We start from the raw sequence: 20,907 nt of genomic DNA, 5'->3' as shown, positions 1-20,907 counted from the left end.
GCATTTTTTTTTTACTTTTTTTATGGTATCTGTTACACGATTATGTGCCGGGCACTGTTCTAAGCGCTGAGGTACATACCACGTAATGAGGTTGGACACAGTCCGTACCCAACATGGGGCTCACAGTCTTAATTCTCATTTTACAGATGAGGTAGCTGAGGCCCAGAGAGCTTGAGTAATTTGCCCAAGGAAACACAGCAGACAAGTGGCAGAGCCGGGATTAGAACCCAGGTCCTTCCGATTTCCAGGCCTGTGCTCTATAAACTAGACAGTGCTGCTTTGCATCATCCTTTCTGGTCATCATCATCATCATCAGTGCTATTTATTGAGTACTTACTATGTGCGGAGCACTGTACTAAATACTTGAGAGTCCAATCCAACGGATAGTCTAGAGGGGCAGTGTGAAGTCTGGTTCCTCCAGAGTGTAAATTCATTGTGGGCAGGGCCCGTGTCTACCAACTCTGTTATGATGCCCTCTCCAAAGCGCTTAGTACAGTGCTCTGCACATAGTAAGTGCTCCATAAATCTGATTAATTGGTTCCACCACAGAAGCTGTTGTGGTGGGAAATTGGCATAGAAAATGAAATAAAAGCAGATACAAAAAGCGTCCACTTCCATCTGCAGCGTGGCTCAGTGGAAAGAGCCCGGGCTTGGGAGCCAGAGGTCATGGGTTCTAATCCCGGCTCCACCACATGTCTGCTGTGTGACTTTGGGCAAGTCACTTAGCTTCTCTGTGCCTCAGTTCCCTCATCTGTAAAATGGGGATTAAGACTGTGAGCCCCACGTGGGACAACCTGGTCACCTTGTATCCTCCCCAGCGCTTAGAACAGTGCTTTGCACATAGTAAGTGCTTAACAAATGCCATCATTATTATATTATTATTCAGCGCTTAGAGCAGTGCTTTGCACATAGTCAGTGCTTAACAAATGCCAATATTGTTATTATTGCCTAATTGTACTTTCCAAGCGCTTAGTACAGTGCTCTGTGCACAGTAAGCGCTCAATAAGAGCGTGGCTCAGTGGAAGGAGCATGGGCTTTGGAGTCAGGGGTCATTCATTCAGTTGTATTTATTGAGCGCTTACTGTGTGCAGAGCACTGTACTAAGCACTTGGGAAGTACAAGTTGGCAACATATAGAGACGGTCCCTACCCAACAACGGGCTCACAGTCTAGAAGGGGGGGGTCATGAGTTTGAATTCCGGCTCTGCCAATTGTCAGCTGTGTGACTTTGGGCAAGTCACTTCACTTCTCTGGGCCTCAGTTCCCTCATCTGTAAAATGGGGATGAAGACTGTAAGCCCCCCCGTGGGACAACCTGATCACCTTGTATCCCCCCCCCAGCGCTTAGAACAGTGCTTTGCACACAGTAAGCGCTTAACAAATGCCATTACTATTATTATTATTCTCTGGGCCTCAGTTCCCTCATCTATAAAATGGGGATGAAGACTGTGAGCCCCCCCATGGGACAACCTGATCTCCTTGTAACCTCCCCACTGCTTAGAACAGTGCTTTGCACACAGTAGCAAGCAGCGTGGCTCAGTGGAAAGAGCACGGACTTTGGAGTCAGAGGTCATGGGTTCAAATCCCAGCTCCGCCAGTTGTCAGCTGTGTGACCTTGGGAAAGTCACTTTGCTTCTCTGGGCCTCAGAGACCTCATCTGTAAAATGGGGATGAAGACTGTGAGCCCCCCCGTGGGACAACCTGATCACCTTGTAACCTCCCCAGCAATTAGAACAGCGCTTTGCATGTAGTAAGCGCTTAATAAATGCCATGATTATTATTATTATTAATAAAAGCAATTGAATGCATGACTTGTACTTCCCAAGTGCTTAGTACAGAGCTCTGCACACAGTAAGCGCTCAATAAGTACGATTGATTGATTCCCACCGTTGGGTAGGGACTGCCTCTATATGTTGCCAACTTGTAGTTCCCAAGCGCTCAGTACAGTGCTCTGCACACAGTCAGCGCTCAATAAATATGACTGATTGATTGATGGATTGATTGAGAAGCAGCGTGGCTCCGTGGAAAAGAGCCCGGGCTTTGGAGTCAGAGGTCACGGGTTCAAATCCCGGCTCCGCCACTTATCAGCTGTGTGACTTTGGGCCAGTCACTTCACTTCTCTGGGCCTCAGTTCCCTCATCTGGAAAATGAGGACGAAGACTGGGAGCCCCCCGTGGGACAACCTGATCACCTTGTATCACCCCAGCGCTTAGAACAGTGCTTTGCACATAGTAAGCGCTTAACAAATACCAACATTATTATTATTATTATTATTATTATTATTATTATTATTGACTGACTGGCAGGCCGCCGCCTGCCTGAGGTAGCCCGGCGCCCGAACTACAATTCCCAGCGTCCCCCGCGGCGCGCGGCCGGGGGCGGGACTCCGGTTCAAACGGACCAATGGGAGCGCCTCTCTCCGGGCGCGCGCCGGCCGCGTGAGGCCTGAGGGGAGAAGATGGCGGAGGGAGGGCGGGGCCTGCCTTTAAATCCGTTGGCGGGAGGGAGGCGGGGGCCGGGCCTTCTCAGAGCCTTGGGGTGAGGGAAGGAGGGAAGGAGGGGAGGAGGGGAGGCCGTTCTTCTCCCTTCTCCCTTCTCCCATCTTCCTCCCCGAGAGCCCCTGGTTCGTGCTGTGGTTCCGTGGGGACGGTTGGCCTGGGCCGAGGAGGATTCTGGGAGGGAGAAAAGTGGGCAGCAGTAGCCGCCATGTTGTTGGCCTCTGACTCTTATGTTTTCTCCTCAGCTTTCTTCATCCGCTGGCCCCGAGCAGGACGGAAAGGACGAGGCGGCGCCCCCCGAGATGGCCAGGCCGCCGCAGGAGCCCGACGGGGGCCAGGACCAGGGTGAGGCCGGGGGGCTCCCCCTGCCCCTCCATTCAATCAATCAATCGTAGTTATTGAGCGCTTACTGTGTGCAGAGCACTGGGCTGAGCGCTTGGGAAGTCCAAGTTGGCAACATAAAGAGAGAGTCCCTACCCAACAGTGGGCTCACAGTCTAAAAGGGGGAGACAGAGAACAAAACCAAACATACTAACAAAATAAAATAGAATAGATATGCACAAGCAAAATAAATAGAGTAATAAATATGTACGGACATATATACAGCAGGCATTAATCTCCATTTTACAGAAAAGGAAACAAGCAGAGGTCAATCGTAGTTATTGAGCGCTTACTGTGTGCAGAGCACTGTTCTAAGCGCTTGGGAAGTACAAGTTGGCAACCTATAGAGACGGTCCCTACCCAACAGTGGGCTCACAGTCTAAAAGGGGGAGACAGAGAACAAAACCAAGCATACTAACAAAATCAATCCATCAATATTGTATTTATTTAGCGCTTACTGTGTGCAGAGCACTGTACTAAGCGCTTGGGAAGTACAAGATGGCAACATATAAGAGACGGTCCCTACCCAACAGTGGGCTCACAGTCTAAAAGGGGGAGACAGAGAACAAAACCAAGCATACTAACAAAATCAATCCATCAATATCGTATTTATTTAGCGCTTACTGTGTGCAGAGCACTGTACTGAGCGCTTGGGAAGTCCAAGTTGGCAACATATAGAGACCGTCCCTACCCAACAGTGGGCTCACAGTCTAAAAGGGGGAGACAGAGAACAAAACCAAACATACTAACAAAATCAATCAATCAGTATTGTATTTATTGAGCACTTACTGTGTGCAGAGCACTGGACTAAGTGCTTGGGAAGTACAAGTTGGCAACATATAGAGATGGTCCCTACCCAGCAGTGGGCTCACAGTCTAAAAGGGGGAGACAGAGAACAAAACCAAACATACTAACAAAATCAATCGTATTTATTGAGTGCTTACTGTGTGCAGAGCACTGTACTAAGCGCTTGGGAAGTACAAGTTGGCAACGTGTAGAGACAGTCCCTACCCAACAGCGGGCTCACAGTCTACAAGGGGGAGACAGAGCACAAAACCAAACATATTATCAAAAAATAATTGGGTAGGGACTGTCTCTATATGTTGCCAACTTGGACTTCCCAAGCCTGCTCAATAAATACGATTGAATGAATGAATAGTAATAGTGGCATTTATTAAGCGCTTAATATGTGCCAAGCACTGTTCGAAGCGCTGGGGTAGATACAAGGTATACAGGTTGCCCCACAGCCTTCATCCCCATTTTACAGATGAGGGAACGGAGGCAGAGAGTAGTTAAGTGACTTAATAATAATGATAGTATTTGTTAAGCTCTTACCATGTGCCAAGCACCGGAGTAGATACAAGGTGATCAGGTTATCCCACGTGGGGACCATAGTCTTCATCCCCATTTTACAGATGAGGGAACTGAGACACAGAGTAATTAAGTGACTTAATAATGATGGTATTTGTTAAGCGCTTACTATGTGCCAAGCACTGTTTTAAGTGCTGGGGTAGATACAAGGTATTAAGGTTGTCCCACGTGGGGCCCACAACCTTCATCCCCACTTTACAGATGAGGGAACTGAGGCACAGAGTAGTTAAGTGACTTAATAATGATAATAATGATGGTATTTGTTAAGTGCTTACTATGTGCTAAGCACTGGGGGTGGATACAAGGTATTCAGGTTGTCCCATGTGGGGCCCACAGTCTTCATCCCCATTTTACAGATGAGGGAACTGAGGCATAGAGTAGTTAAGTGACTTAATAATGACAGTGATGGTATTTAAGCGCTTACTATGTGCCAAATACTGTTCTAAGCGCTGGGAGTAGATACAAGGTATTCAGGTTGTCCCACGTGGGGTGCACAGTCTTCACCCCCATTTTACAGATGAGGTCACTGAGGCACAGAGAAGTGAAGTGACTTGTCCAAAGTCACACAGCTGGCAAGTGGCGGAGTCGGGATTAGAACCCACGACATCTGGCTCCCAAGACCGTGCACTTTCCACTAAGCCACACTGCTTCTCTAACTGCTCAGTAAATAATAGTGACTCCATCAATCAGTTGGGCGCTTACTGGGTGGCGAGTACATTTATAGGTGGATTGTGCACAGAGTATTTGTGTGTATTAGTGTTTGCCTTCCCCTCTAGACTGTGGGCTCTCTGTGGGCAGGGAATGTGTCTGTTGTTATATTGTACTCTCCCAAGCGCTTAGTACAGTGCTTTGCCCACAATAAGTGCTCAGTAAATACTGTTGAATGAGCTTGTATCTACCCCAGTGCTTAGGAACAGTGCTTGGCACATAGTAAGTGCTTATCAAGTACCACAGTTCTTAAGTGGGTTGTGGAAAGAGCATGGGCTTGGGAGCCAGAGGTCGTGGGTTCAAATCCCGACTCTGCCACTTGTTAGCTGGGTGATTTTGGGTAAGTCACTTAACTTCTCTGGGCCTCAGTTCCCTCATTTGTAAAATGGGGATTAAGTCTGTGAGCTCCATGTGGGACAACCTGATTACCTTGTAACTACCCTTTTAGATCTATCTTTTAGACTGAGCCCACTGTTGGGTAGGGACTGTCCCTATATGTTGCCAACTTGTACTTCCCAAGCGCTTAGTACAGTGCTCTGCACACAGTAAGCGCTCAATAAATGTAATTGATTACCCTAGTGCCTAGAACGGTGCTTGGCACATAGTAAGCGCTTAACAAATACAGTAATTATTATTATTATTACAGCAGGGTCCTTTGGAAGATGGGTAAGTGTGCCACCTTGGAGAGTTGGGGGCACTTGAGGTGTCACTCCATCTGCAGTGGAGATGAGAGGGGCCCCAGGTACATTCAGTTCTCCTTTGATGCCAACTTGTACTTCCCAAGCGCTTAGTACAGTGCTCTGCACACAGTAAGCACTCAATAAATACGACTGATTGATTGGTTACCGACCCTGCACTAAGTTGAATTCATATTCTTTTAGAATATGAGCTCACAGCCTTTTAGACTGTGAGCCCACTGTTGGGTAGGGACTGTCTCTATATGTTGCCAATTTGTACTTCCCAAGCGCTTAGTACAGTGCTCTGCACACAGTAAGCGCTCAATAAATACGATTGATTGATGATATTCTAGTACCCACACCTTAACCTATCTGCATTCGTGCCCGCAACTTTCTTCCAACCCCATGTCACCTTCGATCGTAGTGGGCACTCGTGCTGTTGGGAGAACATTACCCAGTTCTCTGACGGCCTTGAGTCCAAAACGTATATTTGAAATAAATAATTTGGGAAAAGTCTTTCCAAAGAGCGGTTCCTCAGCACGGTGCTTGTTTTGTGTAGGTAGAGAATATTCTACTCACTCAATTTGAGCAGTTATTGTGGGCAAGCCCTGAACTAAGCGCTTTGGAGAAGCAGCATGGCGAATAGAGGACAAACCTGGGAGTCAGAAGGACCTGGATTCTAATCCCAATTCTGCTCCTTGTCTGCTGTGTGACCTTGGGCAAGTCACTTCACTGGGCCTCAGTTGCCTCCACTGTAAAGTGGGGATTACGATTGAATGATTAAGACTGAACCCCGTGAGGGACAGGGACTAGAAGCAGCGTGGCTCAGTGGAAAAGAGCATGGGCTTTGGAGTCAGGGGTCGTGGGTTCAAATCCCGGCTCTGCCACTTGTCAGCTGTGTGACTTTGGGCAAGTCACTTCACCACTCTGGGCCTCAGTTACCTCATCTGTAAAATGGGGATTAAGACTGTGAGCCCCATGTGGGACAACCTGGTCACCATGTAACCTCCCCAAGCGCTTAGAACAGTGCTTTGCACATAGTAAGTGCTTAATAAATGCCATTATTATTATTATCATCCAACCAGACTTGTATCCACCCCAGAGTTTATTACAGTGTCTGGCACATAGTAAGTGCTTAACAAATACAATAAGTTGTTGTTGTTATTAGTAGTAGTAGTAGTTAATACAACAACAATACTGTAGGTAGAACAGCTGGGGACTCTAACCTCAAAAAGCTTGCAGTGTAAGAGAGCAAATCAGGCACACATAAGATGGATTAAAAATACAGTGGTGAGAAGTACGTGAATATAGGCTAAAAGATCTTGCACTGACAGTTGGAACCGGAAAACTACTCAAAGGGACTCATTGCCCCCAAACTTGGCTGGCTCATTTTTGATGAGCTTCCTTTTGGGAGGATACATTATCTGTACTCTTGCATTTCAGAGAACAATGGAAAAGCAAAGGGAATGGACTTTGGAAGTAAAATGTTTGTCGACGGCGTTTATTGAGCACTTACACTGCAGACCAGTACTCTAGCAATTGAGTTAGGAGACGTGATCCATTTCTCTCAAGGAGTCTACAATCTATTGGTGGGGAAGCAAAAAAGATAATTGGTTACAAGTAACTTTATTGGCTCTGAAACTCATGTCAAATTTTGGTGACGTAACAATCTTAGTTAATACTCTCTCTGGTTTCTAAATATCAATAATGTGTCTTTTGTTTTCCAGCTGTTGTCTTCTTAGCTGATGAGAAATTTGATTTTGATCTCTCATTGTCCTTTTCAAGGTAAAATCAGCGGTATTTATTGTGGTTAGAGCCCTGTACTAAGTGCTTGGAAGAGTACAACAGGATTGGTAGACATGTTCCCTGCTCACAGAGAGCTTTCAGTCTAGAGAGGGAGTCAGCCGTTAATAGAAATAAATTATGGATATTTACATAAGGGCTGTGGGACTAAGGGTGGGGTGAATAAAAGCTACAAATCCAAGTGGAAGGGTGAAGCGGAAGGGAGAGGGGAAGATCTCTTGGAGGAGATGTAATTTTAATAAGATTTTGAAGGTGGGGAGAGTAGCGGTCGGATATGGAAGAGGAGGGTGTTCCAGGCCAATAAAGTGAATTCTACTTCCTACCCCCCAGTCCTACTTTGGTCAAATCTGTGTGGCTTAATTACAGGGGAATGAGTGATAATCCTCTTGAATAATATGTACTATGTTTTTTTTCTTTAAGTGCAAATGAAGATGATGAAGTCTTCTTTGGACAACTTAGCCGTAAAGAAAGGTGCCCGGCTACCGACAGAGAATCTGGACAAGTCCTCCAAGGGGCTAGCCCTCGGCCACCACCATCTGCCAAGCCGATATCCTGGAGCCCCTTGGCAGGGGAGAATCTGGGGGAAATTTTTAAAGAAGCTCACTCGTTGGCCCTTCAGATAGAAAGCCAAGCCGGTGACTCCAAAGCTAACCAAGCCGAGGGACCAAAGAGCCAGGTGGTAGAAAAATTCATCCAAGAGCCCAAGTCAAAACTGAACCTCTTTCAGCAGGGCAAGGAAATGAGGAAAAGCCCTCGCTCGGCTAAGAGGGAAACGTACTGTGTGCTGGATCGGTGCCTGGGCAGCCAACCGGCGGAGCTCCCGGCGGCGCCCGGCCAGTCTCCCGCTCCGCCGCGGGCTCGGGGCGGGGTGGGTCTGCCCGGTCCTGCTCACCAGGCTCCCCTTTCCTCTTTGCCTTCATTTTGTGGGGCGGCAGAGCACGTCGCCGCTCAGCCTCTCAGAGCGGGCGGGGAGAAGAAAGCCACCAGCCGACTGCAGCCACCCAAGTCCTCATCCGCTCAGGGAAAAAGCAATCCCCCGATCCTCGAAAAGGTGCGGCCTAAATACCTCCCACTTGCCCTTTCAGGTGGATGTAGTGCGATGGCTTAGTTTATTGAGGACACCTTGGAGAGATCAGGTCACATCTCTCCCTCCCCTCTTTTCTCCCTCTCTCTCTCTCTGTGTCTCTGTCTCTTCTAAACTTGACCCTATTTTCTTCTTGGGCATGGGCTAGCTGCCGTTTCCTCCCATTGGTGCGATGGCCCAGTAAGGTATTGTGTGACAGACAGGTGAGGGCATGGACCTGTAGCAGGACGTCTGGGGGCAATGGGACTGAAAAGGCTACCGCTCCAGCCTGGCTGGGCAAGAAGCCCCAGGCACCCTCAACCCAGCCCCAGAGGTGGCCGGACCCCAGAGCTTGGGGGAGGCCCTCAGAAGCCCCTCTGCGGCGGAGGCTGAGCGCCATCCTGGTCCCACTCCCCATCTTCCAAAGGGAAGGAAGCCCAGAGGTGACCCAGACTGCTCGCTTCCCACATGGCATCCAAGGGTGGGGTGGGCTGGCCCTGCAGAGGCTGAGGGGGGGACGCTGGAGGAGGGACAAAGCTATGGACTCTTTCCGTACCGCGTCAGAAGTCCCCGATCTTTCAGGAGAGCAAGTCAGAGGAAAAAAGGTGGAGGTAAGAGAAGAGAGAGCTGAGGTGGGGAAAAAGGTAAAAAGAGGTAGGTAGAAGAGAAGATGGGCGTGTGAAATAGCACAACCAGGCCATTCAATTGTATTCATTGGGAGCTTAGTGTATGCAGAGCACTGTACTAAGTGCTTGGAAAAGTACACTACAACAATAAACAGTGGCACTTACAGTCCACAACAAGCCTACAATCCAGAGGCGGGGAAACAGACATCAGTACAGATAAATAAAATGACAGATAGGTACGTAGTGCTGTGGGGCTGGGAGGGGGGAAGAGCAAAGGGAGCAAGTCACGGCGACCCAGAGGGGAGCGGAAGATGAGGGAAAGTGGGGCTTAGTCTTGTAGACTGGTAGTCTTTTAGACTGTGAGCCCACTGTTGGGTAGAGACTGTCTCTGTATGTTGCCAACTTGGACTTCCCAAGCGCTTAGTACAGTGCTGTGCACACAGTAAGTGCGCAATAAATTTGATTGATTGGTAAGGCCTCTTGGAGGAGATGGGCCTTCAATAAGGGTTTGAAGAGGCGGGAGAGTCCTTGTTTCTGGGAGGCCGGGGTCTCGATGGTGGCCATCTTCCAGGCACCCGCTCTCTGGGTTTTACGAGTAATCGGCAATCATACTGGTACGAGTTCACGTCACTAAGCATTAGCCTTGCTTGGGCCTTTGTGGGTTCAGAAATATTGGCGGGTATTGGCTAATGGAAAGGGAATGGGCCTGGGAGTTGAGGGACTTGGATTCTTAGCCCAGCTCTGCCCCTCTCTTTTGGAGCCTTAGTTTCTTCTCCCATTAAATGGAAATAATGACTCCTACCTCAGATGTTGTGAGGAGAAGAGGAGAGAAGTCGTGTGAAAATGTTCTTGGAAAAGTAAAAGGTGTTTGGCCAAGTTTCTCCTGTGTTAGACTATTATGTCCAAGGCCCTTTGACAGGAACCTAGATTAAGGAGCCAGGCTGTGTAACACAAGGGACAGCCTTCCTTACTGGGCTGCAGTTTTTTACTAGTTCTTGCCAGTGGGAATTGGCTCTCAAACCACCTCTCGCCTCAAGACTCTGGGGGAGACATGGACCCCCAGGGTTCTGTCCCAGCCCACTGCTTCGATCCTCATGGCCTTTAGAAGAATATGTTTAATCCTAATCAATCGGTCAATCTTATCTGAGCGCTTACTGTGCTTGGGAGATTGCAGTGTAGCAGAATTGGTTGACACGGTCCCTTCCCACAACAAGCAATACAGTCTAGAAGGGGAAACAGACATAAATTATGACTGGACATAAGGGACTGAGGGAGGGGTGAATAAATGTTGTAAATCCAAGTACCAGGGGGTTGCAGAAGGGAGTGAGAGAAGAGGAAATGAGGGTCTAGTCTGGAAATTTATTTAGTCATATTATCTGTCTCTCTAGACTGCAAGCTTGTTGCGGACAGGGGAGTGTGTCTGTTTTATGCTGTATTGTACTCTTCCAGTTGCTCAGTACAGTACTTTGCACACAGTGCCCAGTGAATACGATTGATTGATTTGATTGGAAGTCCTCTTGGAGGAGATAGATGTGGCTTCAGTAAGTCTCTGAGGGTAGAGAGAGCGATCGTCCCATATGAAGAGGGAGGGTGTTCCTGGCCAGAGCAAGGGTGTGGGCAAGAGATTGGCTCTGAGATAGATGGGATGGAGGTACAGCGAGTAGCTTGGTGTTGGGAGCAAAATTAGAAAGTTTGGGGTGTAATAGGGAAGCAGTGAGGTAAGATGGATGCCCTGCCAGAACGATTGTGGATGGAGAGCAGGGTGTTCTGGAGAGATGTGTCAGCGGTGTCCCTGTGGGTCGGAAACGACTCGCCGGCATAAGATAGGAGGGCGCAAATGTTTGAGTGCTTTAAAGTCAATGGTAAAAAGTTTCTCCCATGGACCCGGTGATTTGAAGTACACCCTGTGAAAACTTGTTGAAGTCTGGCTGAGGCCTGGCTCTCTTCAGACATAGAGCATTCCTTGCTTCTGAGGCGTTCTGGATTGGGGAACCGTTTTGTCAGGTATCTGTCTGTGTTCAAATTGACTTCTGCAGCCCAAACCGGGGAAAAAGACCAGCCCTTCCAGTAAAAAAAACGGGGACGTCAGGGATGCTGCCGAAGCTCAACTTCCTGACAGGACTGAGGCGACGCTCGATGGGAACGTCAGGAGCGTGGCCCAGGTCAAGAGGGCTCTGCCCGTGCCCAGCAAGGTGACTGGAACCGATGGGCAACGGCCCCGCGGGTTCTGAGAGCCGAGCGGCACCGTCGGTCTCGGCTGAGATCTAGACAAAGCCGGACTAAACCCGCGGCTCGAAAAGCTGGGATGGGGCTGGAATTTGAGGGCTTCTCTCCTGGGTCCTGGAGGATATGAAAGCCTAAGCCCGGGCCTTTCCAGGTGAATGGGAATATGTGGGCGGTGTGGCTAGTGGCTCTTAAACCATGGCCCAAAACGGTCCAGTTGGGGAATCCTAGAGTCTGGGAAACTTGACTCTCTGACTTTCAGTCAATCGGTCACATTTCTTGAGCGCTTCATGTGTGCAGAGCACTGTACTAAGCACTTGGGAGAGTACGGTAGAACAGAGTCTGTAGACATGTTTTCTATCCACAACGAGCATGCAGTTTAGAGGAGGAGAAGGGCATCAATATAAATAGATAAATGATGGATGTGAACGTAAGTGCTGTGGGGCTGAGGGAGGGGTGAATAAAGAAGGCAAATCCAAGTGCAAGGGCAACGTGGAAAGGAATGGGAGAAGAGGAAATGAGGGCCTAGACGGGGAAGGCCTCTTGGAGGAGATGTGCCTTCAGTAAGGCTTTGAAGGTGGGGAGAGTAAGAAGAAGCAGTTTGGGGACAAAGGACCGGCGGGAACCTGGCTGCTCGATTTCAGTTTGGGCTGAGGAAGGCGGAGACCCGGTTTCGAGCGGTCGCCCCCGTCGGAAAAAGCGTCACGGCGTCTGTGTCGTCGGTCTCCGGCCCGAGCTCCGGTTGGAATTCCAGCGTGGCTGTAGCGGGAAAAGGTACTTAGCTCTGGAGTCATTGTTTTCCCCACGGTGGATCGCCCCCAGAGACCTGCCTGGTTTCCCCAAAGGTGCATTTTGGGTCCGGCAGCCATTTCACATCCCACCTCCCGGCCCCCTCATCCAGTAAAATCAGGGTGTCCACGCTTGCCCGGACGCATCGGGCTCGGGGGAGGCTGTGGAAGGGGAGTAGCTTAAATGGGAAGCACGGTGCTCCTTGGCTATCTTCCTAACCACTGGAATGGTCTTGAGGGAGTAGGGAGGTGGGTTTCTCTGTGTGTGTACACACGCGCCGGGCATTTGCTTTTGGTGGTGGTGGTGGCGGCGGCGGCTCAGTCGCCCAAAGCTACCAGAGAATGTCAGCTCTCCTCAATCTGCATGGTCCTGGTTTCCGGTGGGCGGTTGAGACCCACCGTCGCTCTTCCTGGAGCACCAGTTAAAGGGCGCGCTGTGCGGTGGGAAAGTGCCTTCCTGGCGTTCCAGAAGTCGGTAACGGGGTCCACATCTCTACCCATGTACAAGTGTAAAGGCCGCGGAGGAGTTAACCTGGGGGCTCCGTGCCTGTGTCGTCCTCTCGCAGCTAAGTCTGGCATCCCTCTGAACGTGCACGCGGCGAGCTCCCGGCTCCCGGCCGGTCTGAGCCGTCTGAGCCGGGCCGGCCCCGGGAGCCTGGCTCCGGCGCCGCCGCGGGCCGAGCTGTCGGAGCCCTCGGGCCAGCAGAGCAGACCCGCTGCGGCCGGGCAGATCCAGGGGCCGGAGGCCCTCCCGCAGACTCCGGACAGGGCGGGCCGGAGCCCGCGGGATCGAGGTGGGCGTGCGGCCGAGGAGCCCGCCGGGGCCAAGGCGATGCCCACGCCGACCTCCCAGTTCAAGCTTCCCAGGTGTTGTGGAGGTACGTTGAGGGGCGTCTGGTGCCCAGCAGGTTCTCCTCTCCTCCCTCATCTCCCTCCCCGCCCCCAAGTAATTTATTGCAACCTCACTTTTCAAGCTGGCCCAGGTTCGGGGAAGGGATTCCAGCAACACGGAGGGAAGGCTGGACTTTGAGAGCGAGCGTGGTCCGTAGGGTGCCCACGTGGGACTTGGGGGAATCAGAAGGTCATGGGTTCTATTCCCGGCTCCACCCCTTGTCTGCTGGGTGACCTTGGGCAAGTCACTTCACTTCTCTGGGACTCAGTTACCCCACCTATAAAAAGGGGTTGAGACTGAGCCCGACATGGGACAGGGACTGTGTCCAACTCGATTTGCTCGTATCCACCCCAGCGTTTAGTGCGGTGCCAGGCCGGGAACGGTGACTTGTACTTCCCAAGCGCTTAGTACAGTGCTCTGCACACAGTAAGCGCTCAATAAATATGATTGAATGAATGAATGAATGACAGAAACCTCTTGTGTTGTAGGCGTCACGCCAAAAGTACCGCGCCTCAACAGGCCACAGTCCTGCAACTCACTGAGAAGGTAACTGAGCAACTTCACTTCTGAAGTCCACGGTGGCTTTTTCCGTCTCCTTTTTTTTGCCATTCCGCCCCCCCCCCCCCCCCCCCCCCCCCCCACCACCACCAAATCCCTCTCCTGCCTGAAGTAGAATAAGTCAAGACCGGTTAGATCTGCTTGGCCCCGCCACCCACCTTGTAAAACCCTCAACCAGAAAAGGTGGGTGGCGAAAGAAAGCCAGCCACCAGCCTCCCTCAGAAGCCACTCAGGGAATTTGTTGCTGGAAACTTCCCCGGCTCTTGCCTTCCCCTCACCAGAGCTAGTGGTGGCTGTTCACCCCCAGGACTCTCCCTCTGAGGGCTGGCCACGATCCCCCCGACGTATGGTGTTGAGGGGCCCTCTGGGGGATGGGCCCTGACGACCCCCCCCGAGCCCCAGCCAACATCCAAACAAGCCGGGGCACGTCAGTTTATACCTGCCTGAGAGACGCTGCTCCCGGTGACCGTGACTGTGCGTCTGGGAACCGGACAGCGTGAGCGACCCGCTTCTTGGGTCACTTGAAGGTGCCAGGCCTCCTTGAGAGGCCAACAGTGCCCCGTCTCCCAGAGCATTGGCACGGTAGCAGCTGCAGGGCTGGCAAGCGCCCCTTTGGGTCCCCCCCTGTGGTTCTCACTTCCAACTCCCGGCAGTGCAGACCAACTTCCCTCCCACGCAGGGCGCAGCGGGGTGGGAGGTCCGGCTGCCACAGATGGGATCAACTCTAGTCCTGAGATGGGGCTTCCCGCTGCCTTGCTGTAGGGAGCAGTTTGGAAGTGAGGGGCGTGCGGACCCTTGCCCGGCCTCGCCTAACTCCGGGCCCTGTCTTCCAGAGTGGCAGCTCTCGGGACCCCCGCGAGGCACTCGTCTGCCGGGGCCCTGCCCGGGCCCGGGCCCCTGACCCCGGTCCACCCGAGGCTCGGGTCGGCCCTGCCTACACCCACCGGGCGGCGGATGTCCGGGATCCCCTGCGTCACCCCGAAGACCGTACCACGACCCCTTCCTTCGTCACGGCTCTCGCTCTCCGGCGGTCCTCAGCGGAAGTCTGCCGCGAGGTAACACGCAGATGGGCGTTCCGTCCCTGACCCCTCCAGCTGGCGAGGCAAACGGGTCTGTCTCCAAAGGAGGACGTGCTGCAGCTTCCCCTCCTGCCCGTGACGGTTGTTTACTGAAAGCCCCTCTTTTCCGTGACCCAAACACTAAATAGCGCACGTCGCGCGACTGCGGTGGCCCGGTGGGGAGCAGCTGGCTTGCTTTTGGCGGATCATGGGGATACAGACGGTGTGCCGTGACTAGTCTGGGATGTCGGGATGCCCGTCTCCCGGTCGGGAGAGAATGGTGCCAGACCCATTGGCGTCTTCGGTGACCACTCATCTGTGCTCATCAGCTATTCTGGGAGTCCGAGCCAGTGAGGGACTCAGAATCTGGCCGAGAACAAGGTCAGGGAGAGGAGTTGCTCTTCCTCGCTGGCAAGAAGGGTGTGAGAGATTAGTTTGTGGCTAACGGAGTTGGACCATCTTCCCTGAACCGCTGTGGAAGTAAACAATCCCATCGCTGCTTTGCCCTTTGTAAACAGTTAAGGATTCTTGCAATCAGTTTAACTGCCTTTTTTTTTTTCTATTTTTTTCCCCACCCCAGGTCTGAACAGGTGAAGGGGACCAAAGTCCAGGGAGCGGCTCGCTTATCTGGTTCCTCTTCGGATGAGAGTCTCTCTCCTCCCACCGTAGCTCCTCTAGCACTTGACTTTTCTCCAGATAAGAAAGACCCTTCTGACGAGGTCCCCACAGAAGTGAGTTCTGGGGGAGCAGAGGAATCTCCGGCTGAGAAGACATCCCTGGAGGAGGAGGAGAAGAAGCAAAAAGAGGAAGAGGTAGTAGTGACTGGACCCGGGTCTTCCTTTAGAAAGACATTTCACTTTTTCCAAGCTAGAAGGCAGATGGCCTAGAGGCCAACCGCCAAATCCTTTTGTCTAGGAGTTATTGAAAAGATTCTCTGTCCATGCGGACATGACTACGGCTGGGATCCCCAAATCTGCCCTGTCAGATGCCCTGTTGGGCCACACACAGACGGGGAAGCGGGGAAGGGCCAAAGCTCATTTAGACCATTTCTGGGCCAGCCCGCCCAAGATATCCTCTCTGCCAGGGCCACCAGCACACAGCCATTCCCATCTAACACCCCTGATGATGACAACTGTGGAGAAGCAGCGTGGCTCAGTGGAAAGAGCGCGGGCTTCGGAGTCAGAGGTCATGGGTTCAAATCCCGGCTCCATCAGTTGTCAGCTGTGTGACTTTGGGCAAGGCACTTCACTTCTCTGGGCCTCAGTTCCCTCATCTGTAAAATGGGGATTAAGACTGAGCCCCACGTGGGACAACTGGATCACTTTGTAACCTCCCCAGCGCTTACAACAGTGCTTTGCACATAGTAAGCGCTTAATAAATGCCATCATTCTTCTTATTATTAAGTGCTTATCATACATTAAGCACTGAGGTAGGTATCAGTTAATCAGGTCGGATGCAGTTCTCATCCCACATGGCTGTCTCAGTCTAGTAGGAGGGGAAAGAGGTATTGGATCCCAATTTAACTGCTGAGGAAACAGGCCCAGAGAAGCCAAGTGACTTGCCCAAGGTCTCTCCCAGCAGATGGGCAGAGTCAGGATTAGAACTCATCCTCTCTGATGCCCAGGTCCGTGCTCTTTCCACTAGGCCATGCTGCTTATAATCTTCTAGACTGTGAGCTTGTTGTGGGCAGGGATTATGTCTGTTGTACTTTCCCAAGTGCTTAGTATAGGGCTTTGCACACAGTAAGCGCTCAATAAATACAACTGAATGAACCCTGTTCTAATGCTTCTCTAATGCTCCTTCATGTAGCCCACTGTATAGATTCAAATCTCAGAAGGTTTGAGAGGGTTTTGTTTTGTTTTCTGTTTTTTCTTCCTCTCTGTCTGCCTGACTCTGGGAACACATTCTTTAAGCATGTCAGTCTCTGAGCCAAGAAGATTTACCAGCCCTGCTGCTCCCTACCACCAACTGCTTCAGAATCCTTTCCTTGAACCAAAACATTCCTAAGGGGTCTTGGGATTTGTCTTCCAGGTCTTGCTGGTCGACATTGAAGCGGTAAAGCCCACTGTCCTGGAAGAATCGGAAAGGAGAACTCTCTTCGACTTCCCTCTGATCGACTTCTTAAGCACGCCAGAGACAAATAAAGAAGTCCCGGAGCCTGCGCTGGATGTAGAGGCGGAGAGCCGACCTCTGATCGACCTCTCGAATACTCCGGAAGTGAATCAAAACGGCCCCTTGAAACCCACCGTGCCGGGCCAGGTGAGAATACAGCCTGGTCCGTTTTTGTGGTTTCCCACTTTGGCGCCGCTTGGTACGGTTGCCTCTTGGGCAAAGGTGTCATTTCCCCCGTCGGTGGGCAGGGAACGTGTCCATTAGCTCTGTTGTATCATCCTCTCTTTCACAAAGCAAGCCGTCAATCAATACCGTTGATCCCAAAGCTGGGATTGCCAGACGGCATTTCTCCCAGTAGCGGTGGAATGGGGTGAAGGGGCTGGGTCTCAAGTCCACCCCATCTCTTCTCACCTACCCTCTAACAGACCGAGGCACCTTAATACTTTTTTTTTGGTATTCATTTAGCACTTACTATATGCCGGGTACTGTTCTGAGCGCTGGGGTAGGTACACGTTAATTAGGTCGGACACAGTCCCTGTCCGGCATGGGGATCACAGTCTGAGTAGGAGGGAGAACAAGTATCTTTTAGACTGTGAGCCCACTGTTGGGTAGGGACTGTCTCTATATGTTGCCAATTTGTACTTCCCAAGCGCTTAGTACAGTGCTCTGCACATAGTAAGCGCTCAATAAATACAATTGATGATGATGAAGTATCTCCAGGTTACAGTTGAGGAAACAGAGGCACAGCCTTTTCGGCCAGAATTAGGTTTCCTCCAAAGGCCCTTTTTTCCTGGAAAGGCAGAGCTGCTGGAACACCCGCCCCGTCCTGTGTGTGTGTGGTTGGAAGGAGTCTGCTGCTTCTTGAGGCAGTGAGGAGGGGGATAAAGGTAGAGATGGGGGGCTGCTTCTTGTCTCAAAAAGGCAGATTTGGGTGAGGGGAATTTGAGCATTTCCTGGAATCCCCGTCTTTAAAATGGTACAGTGCTCTGCACATAGTAAGCGCTCAATAAATACGATTGATGATGTTGATGATGATTCAATCCTTGTTCTCCCTCCTACTTAGACTGAGAGCCCCATGTGGGACAGGGACTGTGTCCGGCATAATTAACTTGTATGATTAACAGTGCTTGATCCACAATGGGCACTTCATAAATGCCGCTAGTATTATTATTTCCACTTTTGGAGAAAGTCAGCAGTCTAGGAAGCAGTGAACTTTCCAACCCACTTCAGGAGCATGGGAGCCCGTGCTGCTAGGAAGGTTTTAGTCGAGGGCTTTTCCTGAGCTGGGGGAGTGGGTGTGATGGAAAAATGGTGCCTCCAGTCACCCAGCAACAGCGTGGTTTTACAAGGGCAGGGAAAGGAAGTCACCCAAAAAAGGGTGGAAGGGGGCAGGGAGGTTCTTGAACTTGTATTCCACCTGTTGTCTTTCCTTTCTGTTTCAGCTTATAGACCTGAGTTCCCCCCTGATCAGCCTGAGTCCCCTAGCCAACAAGGAAAACGTGGATTCTCCTCTCCTGAAATTCTAGGGTTGACCGAACCCGTCCATTTTAAGATAAGTGTTTAGAATCGGCACCCAGGAAGGGGTGGACGGATACAACTGTTAATAATATTGCGGGGAGGAAAGTGTGTCCCTTACCCCATCTGTGGATGGCCACCACCTTGTTGACCATTTTCAGGGCTGTGGGTACCACTGACCAACCCTCTTTGTGCCAGTTTACAAAATGTCGGGCAGACTTCTCGACGACGACGACAAAAGGCCGTCGCGCCGCAAATGAAGAATGTCGGATTTTTTTTTTTAATATAAATGGCAAATTATTTACAAGGCTCGAAAAAATTTAAATATCGTGCATTAAGTTAAGTGTTAAAATAAACTTGAAGTTGGGATTAGACCCGGTCTTGATTTCCACGCTAGCGACACCACTGAACAATTTTTTTTTTAACCTTTTTCCACTGTCCAAATAGCCTTTCTCGTTCTTTCTTGAGCAACCCTGAAATCTGTAACCGTTTCTGGTTGGTTCAGAAGTAGTTTCACGTTAACAAACCTGCGCCTGTTGCTGCTGTGGGCTTGGGGAGTCAGAGGGCACTCACCCCACGTGTAGCGCACTGGCGTAAGCGCCCGGACCCCACCGGACAAGAGACCCGTTGCCTGTCCAGGATGTTTACCTACACCCTAATGAGGGATTTGATGGGTGGAATGCAGCCCAGTGTTCAAACCAAGCGAAAGAAGAGGGCGGTTTGGGCGAAAAGAGGAGGGGTTAGAAGCTGCAAATGGTTTCATTCCACCATCCTCCCCAAGTGCAGGCGGGCTGGGGGCAGGCACGACAACCATCAGCACTTCCTAATCCTTTCTGGGCAGCTTTTAACCCGCCACCCTCGTCTGTTTGCGCAGGAGAGGAGCAATTGAAGATCTGATTAAAGTAGAATTCGGCTAGCTTTTGGATTTTTCTTAAGCTCTTCAGCCACTATTATTATTATTATTAATACTACTATTATTCATGGGTCGAAGGCAAAGGCTCCTTGCTCACATCTGTCCTGTTGTGATGCTGGTCTACCTTCTGGTCAGCTGTAGAGTAACAGGGACCACAGTGCCACTCCCAACTTCTGCAACTGGGGCCACCCCATCTTGCCAGAGCACAGTTTCCAATCAATCAATCGTATTTATTGAGCGCTTACTGTGTGCAGAGCACTGGACTAAGTTTCCAGGCAAGAGAAAACATTCTTCCCCATCATCAGGATCCAGCGGGATCTAGAGGGGAAGGGCAGGAGGTCCCGGCTCTACCCCAGGAAGGGTGGGTGACCTTGTTTCCTTGTCCTTCAGTTTTCTCATCTATAAAATGGAGATAAGGTCTCTCTGCTCTCCTTTCCTCCTTGACTGAGATTCCAATCTTGTATCTGACCTGTTTGCACACAGTAAAGTAATAAATGTCATTATAATCCACCTCGATCTGTTGTGGGTGGGTGGGGATTTTGGAGGAGGGACAGCTGCTGCCCCAGCACAAGTTTTCCTTAATGTGGGGCTCCGTGTGTTCGAGGAGAACGGGGTTCGATTGGATGGGAGAGGCAAACGGTATCTGAAGGCCTCAGGCTTGTCCTCTGCCTCTATCTGATCATCCTACGTCCTTTGCTATTATTTTTCACAACATGATAGTGCTAGGACATGATTTTTTTTATCCATGTATCATTTTTCACTGGGTACCTAAAGGGAACAGCTCAATTCAGAGGGGGGTGATCACTGAATTGGGCCTTAAGGTGTGGCTGTGATTTATTGGGCTTTTAATAAAAGCCCAATAAATCTTAGCTTAGTACAGTGCTCTGCACACAGTAAGCGCTCAATAAATATGATTGATCGATTGATTAATAACAATAATGAAAGTGTTTTTAAGCACTTACTATGTGTCAAGCACCGTTCTAATTACTGGAGAATGTATCAGGTCAGATGGTCCTTGTCCCACACAGGGCTCCCAATCTGGACTAGCAAGCAGTGTTGCTCAGTGGAAAGAGCCTGGGTTTTGGAGTCACAGGTCATGCGTTCAAATCCCACCTCCACTTAGCTGTGTGACTTTGGGCAAGTCACTTAACTTCTCTGTGCCTGTCACCTCATCTGTAAAATGGGGATTCAGACTGTGAGCCCCCCCGTGGGACAGCCTGATCACCTCGTAACCTCCCCAGCACTTAGAACAGTGCTTTGCACATAGTAAGTGCTTAATAAATGCCATCATTATCATTTTACAGTGAGAAAAACGGAAACAAAGGTAAATGACTTGTCCAAGATTCTAGACTGTGAGCCCGCTGTTGGGGAGGGACCGTCTCTCTATGTTGCCAACTTGTCCTTCCCAGCCGCTTAGTCTGGTGCTCTGCACACAGTAAGCGCTCAATAAATACGATTGAATGAATGAAGGAATAAGACATGTCCTTTCCAAGCACTTAGTCCAGTGCTCTGTGCACAGTAAGCACTCAATAAATATGATTGGATGAATGAAGGAATGGTGATGATGATGATGGTATTTGTTAAGCGCTTACTATGTGCAAAGCACTGTTCTAAGCGCTGGGGGGATACAAGGTGATCAGGTTGTCCCATGTGGGGCTCACAGTCTTAATCCCCATTCTAAAGATGAGGCCACTGGGGCACAGAGGCGTGAATAATAATAATA

The 20,907-nt window shown here is 50.5% G+C and overlaps 1 protein-coding gene across 2 annotated transcripts; it reads left to right on the top strand.

Annotated features, from left to right (window-relative positions):
* Nucleotides 1–2,598: 2,598 nt before the first annotated feature.
* GTSE1 (G2 and S-phase expressed 1) lies at nucleotides 2,599–18,645 on the top strand. Of its 2 annotated transcripts, XM_038756884.1 has the most exons (12): nucleotides 2,599–2,621; nucleotides 2,742–2,841; nucleotides 7,361–7,418; nucleotides 7,857–8,487; nucleotides 11,162–11,317; nucleotides 11,993–12,122; nucleotides 12,703–13,014; nucleotides 13,517–13,574; nucleotides 14,420–14,641; nucleotides 15,225–15,456; nucleotides 16,676–16,903; nucleotides 18,199–18,645. In XM_038756884.1, the coding sequence occupies exons 2-12, from the start codon at nucleotides 2,799–2,801 to the stop codon at nucleotides 18,280–18,282; spliced, it is 2,154 nt and encodes a 717-aa protein (XP_038612812.1). In that variant the 5' UTR covers nucleotides 2,599–2,621; nucleotides 2,742–2,798; the 3' UTR covers nucleotides 18,283–18,645. The 2 variants fall into 2 exon arrangements, with proteins under 2 accessions (XP_038612812.1, XP_038612811.1); XM_038756883.1 differs by lacking the exon at nucleotides 2,599–2,621 and having other exon boundaries at nucleotides 2,643–2,841.
* Nucleotides 18,646–20,907: the final 2,262 nt, after the last annotated feature.

The sequence above is a fragment of the Tachyglossus aculeatus genome, chromosome 14 (assembly GCF_015852505.1).
Source record: "Tachyglossus aculeatus isolate mTacAcu1 chromosome 14, mTacAcu1.pri, whole genome shotgun sequence".
NCBI classification, from domain to species: Eukaryota; Metazoa; Chordata; class Mammalia; order Monotremata; family Tachyglossidae; genus Tachyglossus; species Tachyglossus aculeatus.
Note: the sequence above shows the minus strand (reverse complement) of the source record. Positions and strands in the feature narration are given on the sequence as shown.